At 41.6% G+C, this 4097-nt stretch overlaps 1 protein-coding gene across 1 annotated transcript in view; it reads right to left on the minus strand.

Moving 5' to 3' along the window:
• Positions 1-351: 351 nt before the first annotated feature.
• The window catches only part of LOC102847833 (ATP synthase F(0) complex subunit C2, mitochondrial-like), an 8807-nt gene continuing 5061 nt past the window's right edge, over positions 352-4097 (minus strand). Inside the window, exon 2 of the mRNA XM_006900858.1 lies at positions 352-574. Coding sequence (XP_006900920.1) covers positions 352-574 — 223 coding nt within the window. The remainder of the gene's footprint in view (positions 575-4097) is intronic.

Here is a 4097-nt window from a genome sequence, read left to right on the forward strand (position 1 = left end):
CACCATTAAGTGAATTTTCACCTCAAAAAATCTGAATATCACAACTGCCTCATTGGGGTTTTTAAGGATGTGATCTTTTCAGAAGTATAGCATTAAATATTTCTCCTGAAAAGACATTGGGTGGGTTTGAGCAGCCAAATTTTTATTTTTATTTTTTTTATCTTATTAACAGTATTTATTTACCTTTCTTCAGTCAAACCCTGAGCCAATCACTTTCCCCAGGCTGCCTGGGGAGTTACAGGGAAAGGAACACATAGGGTAGACAAGACATGGGGAGAGAAAACCAACAAACTATGAGAGGTGGAGATGGCTCCTTCACATGGCGAAGAGGATCAGAAAGGCCACCATCAGTCAAAAGAGCCCCATGGCCTCTGAGAGGGCAAAGCCCAGAATGGCATAGGAGAAGAGCTGCTGCTTCAGAGAAGGATTCTTGGCATAACCAATGATGAGGCTCCCAAACACAGTCCCCATCCCAGCTCCAGAGCCAGCCACTCCAACCGTGGCAGCCCCAGCCCCAATGAACTTGGCTGCTGTGTCAATATCCCTTGAGACAGTCCTGGTTTGGAAGTTGCGACTAGGGACAAATTAAATCAAGGAACGTGGGGCTGGCAAGCAGGTGAAATTCTCATCTTTCAGTGTCTTTGGTTGTTTCAGGACCACTGCAGACAATGGATGGCTCAGCAGCTGAGGGGCACTCCTGACCAGGGAAGGGGTAGAGACAAACTGGGTGCAGGTATACATTTTCAGGGGATGAGGGGCTGTGGCAGCAGAGCTGCTCCTAGTGCAGAGAAGACAGAGAGGGGAGGGGGGCGGGGACCGAGCAGCCAAATTTTGATTGGCAGTCAAGTGTCAATAGCAGTGCTACTACTAGGACTCCTCCTTGGACTCTGATGCATAGAAAATCATTATCTTTAAAACAACAACAACAACAAACAAACCACAAAAAACGCCCTTACGCACCTACCTAACATAGCTTGCCTCCTGAAACCCTATGAATCTGGAGAAAGGATGAAAGTCACATAAGTGCTGAGGACTTTCCTTCATAGGGTCACTATGAGTTGCCTACCACTCGATGGCACTTAACAACAACAACAATAACCTACCTATCAAAATCAAAGCTGAACTACTGCCATAGACCTGTTTTCTGACTCCTTAGGACAGACTAGAACAGCTTCATAGTGTTTCTAAGACTGTAAAAGATTGCTGCAGAAGATCAAAGAATACAACCTTCAATATGGATTACATCTTAACATCAAGAAAACAAAAATCTTGACCACTGGCAACCTCTTGATAGATGGAGAAGAGCCAGAAATTGTCAATGATTTCCTCTTCCTTGGAGCCACAATCAACACCCTTGGTACCAATAGCCAGGAGATATACTGCATTGGGAAAGTGTACTGGCAGGAACTTCTTCAAATTACTGAGGAGCATGATGTCAGCTTGAAGCCCATGGTGCACTTGATTCAGGCCATGATCACTTGCTATGCATCTGAGAGCTGGGCAGTGAATAAACATGATAGAAGAATTGATGCTCTTGAGCTGTGATGTTAGAGGACTGGATATCCCATGGATAGCCAAAAGAACAAACAGTCTTGGAAAAGGTGCAGCCAGAGTGCTCCTTGGAGGCAAAAATGGTGATGCTTTGTCTCACAGACTTTGGGCATATTACTAGGAGAGGTTAATCCTTGGAGAAGGATATCATGCTTAGGATGGTGGAGGGTCAAGAAAGGAGAGGAAGATCCTTAACCAGAATGATGAACACAGTGACTTGCTGTAAAGGGTTTAATTATGTCTGAGATGGTTAGGATGGAACAGGGTTGATTGGACAAGGTTCAGATCTATTGTTCATAGAGCCACTATGTGTGGTACTCAACTGGACAGCAACACAGCAAACCTTTAAAGAAGCAGATTGCCACATCTTTCTCATGTAGACCAGCTTGTGGGTTCTAATAACTAACTTTGAGGTTAGCAGTCAAGCTTTAACCACTGAGCACCAGAGCACCACTTAGATTCCTAGAATTATTTAACAAAATTACTCAGTGAATAAGTTATGAGTAGTATCAGAACATTATATTAATAGTACAATCCACCCACCCGAAGTACACTCCACTATGCAACCTTCATTCTGTCATAACCATAACACCCAATCATATATTGCTTTTAAACTGTTCTCTCCCTCATCTGTTTCAATGCAGTATACATAATTTATCCACTTTTCTCAGTCTCACCCAACCCTGAGGTCAGTCCATTCTATACCAGTGGCACTATACAGTACTTGTCCTTTTGTGACTGAGATATTTCACTCAGAATAATGTCCTCCAGGGTCACCCATTTTGAATAATATTGCATGAGTTCCTTGTTTTTCAATGCAGCATAGTATTCCATTATGTGAATATACCACAGCTTCTCTGTCCATTCGTTTGTGTGTTCCAACTCTTTGCTATTGTGAACAAAGCCGCGATAAACATGGGTGTGCATATATTTGCCTGGGTGGCAGTTATGGTTTCTTTAAGGCATATTCCCAGTGGAGTGCACTAATTCTTAAAGAGACTATCTCTTCCACTTAATGAATGCTAGTCCATTGTTAAAGATCAGTAGCTGTCCATAGGCTATTTATGTTTGTGTTTTCAATGCTGTTACATTGGTCTATGTGCCTGTTGTATGAGTACCAGGCTATTTTGACTACCCAGGCTCTAGTAGATCTTATATGGTTTGCTTGGCTATAATCCACAAGGAGCCTCTTGCCAGATCTTTTTCCCAATGTGCTACTGCCTGTGTTGGAACCACTAGTCTTTCAGTTATTAAAGTGGGGCCCTTAATGGCTGTGCTATTAGGGCTACTTTCTTAATAATAATTTACTAAAAAAGGAACAGAAATATTCTCTCTTTCACTGCCATTGAGTTGGAACCAAGCCATGGCTGACCCTCTAGTGAGTTTTCAGAGATTGTCAATCATGTGGGAAAAGATTGCCATCCTTCTCCCAAGGAGCAACTGGTGGATTTGAACTGTTTGAACTGTTTGCTTTTGGGTTGAGAATGTAACACTTTATTCACTAACCGACTAGAGCTTCATTCACTAGATAATTAGTGTTAAAAACTATATTTGCAGATTGCAACTAATTCCTTACCTTTTGAGTAACCAAAACAAATACTGTATGAGAATTATTAATATAGATACTTATCTAATCTGGAACTGTCAGAGCAGGGAGAATAACTGGATTTTCTAAATAGTTTAGGATTAATCCTGTCACTACTGTTGTTGTTAGGTGTCATCAAGAAGACTACAACTCATAGCAACACTATGGAAGACGCACTGGAACTTTGTCCTAGCCTGACCATCCTCACATTCTCTGCCATGCTCTCACCCACTATAGTAGTCACTGTGTGAACCCATCTAGTTGAGAGTCTTTCTCTCTTTCAGTGTCTCTTTCCAAGGACTAGCTCCACCTGAAAAATACGTCTTTGGGTATGTTAAAGGACATTTCACCATCCTTGCCTCTAAGGAGCACTCTGGTTGCGCTTCTCCAAGTTCGTTCTTTAGTCAGTCCACGGTATACATTCAACACTCTTCATCAACAACACAATTCAAAGGCGTTGATTCTTCTTTGGTCTTTCTGATTCACTGTCCAACTTTCAGATGCATAGGAAATAGTGAAAATATCATGGCTTGGATCAGGTACACACGCACATAATCCTTTTATTGTTGTTGTTAGTTACTGAGCGATCTACTACTCATAGCAGCATCTACAAACCACAGATCTGAACCTTGCCCTAATCTGCACCATATTTATTCTTTTAGATAGCTAAAATAGCTTATTTTAACCATTTTAGATAAAAGGCCTTGAACATTAATGAGCGAAGACCAGATGAGTTGTGGAAGGATGTCAAATGTATCATACAGGAAGAATGCAAAAGGTCATTACAAAGACAGAAGAGGAAGAAAAGACCAAAATGGGTGTCAGAAGAAACTCTGAAGATTGCATGGGAGCATAGAGAAGCCAAAGCAGAAGGAAGAATTCAAGATACTAAAGAGCTGAACAGAAGATTCCAAAAGGTAGCTCGGAATGACAAAGCAAAATATTACAATGAAATGTGCGA

The sequence above is a fragment of the Elephantulus edwardii genome, unplaced genomic scaffold (genome assembly GCF_000299155.1).
Source record: "Elephantulus edwardii isolate Elephantulus edwardi_28Jun2011 unplaced genomic scaffold, EleEdw1.0 scaffold00297, whole genome shotgun sequence".
Lineage (NCBI taxonomy): Eukaryota > Metazoa > Chordata > Mammalia > Macroscelidea > Macroscelididae > Elephantulus > Elephantulus edwardii.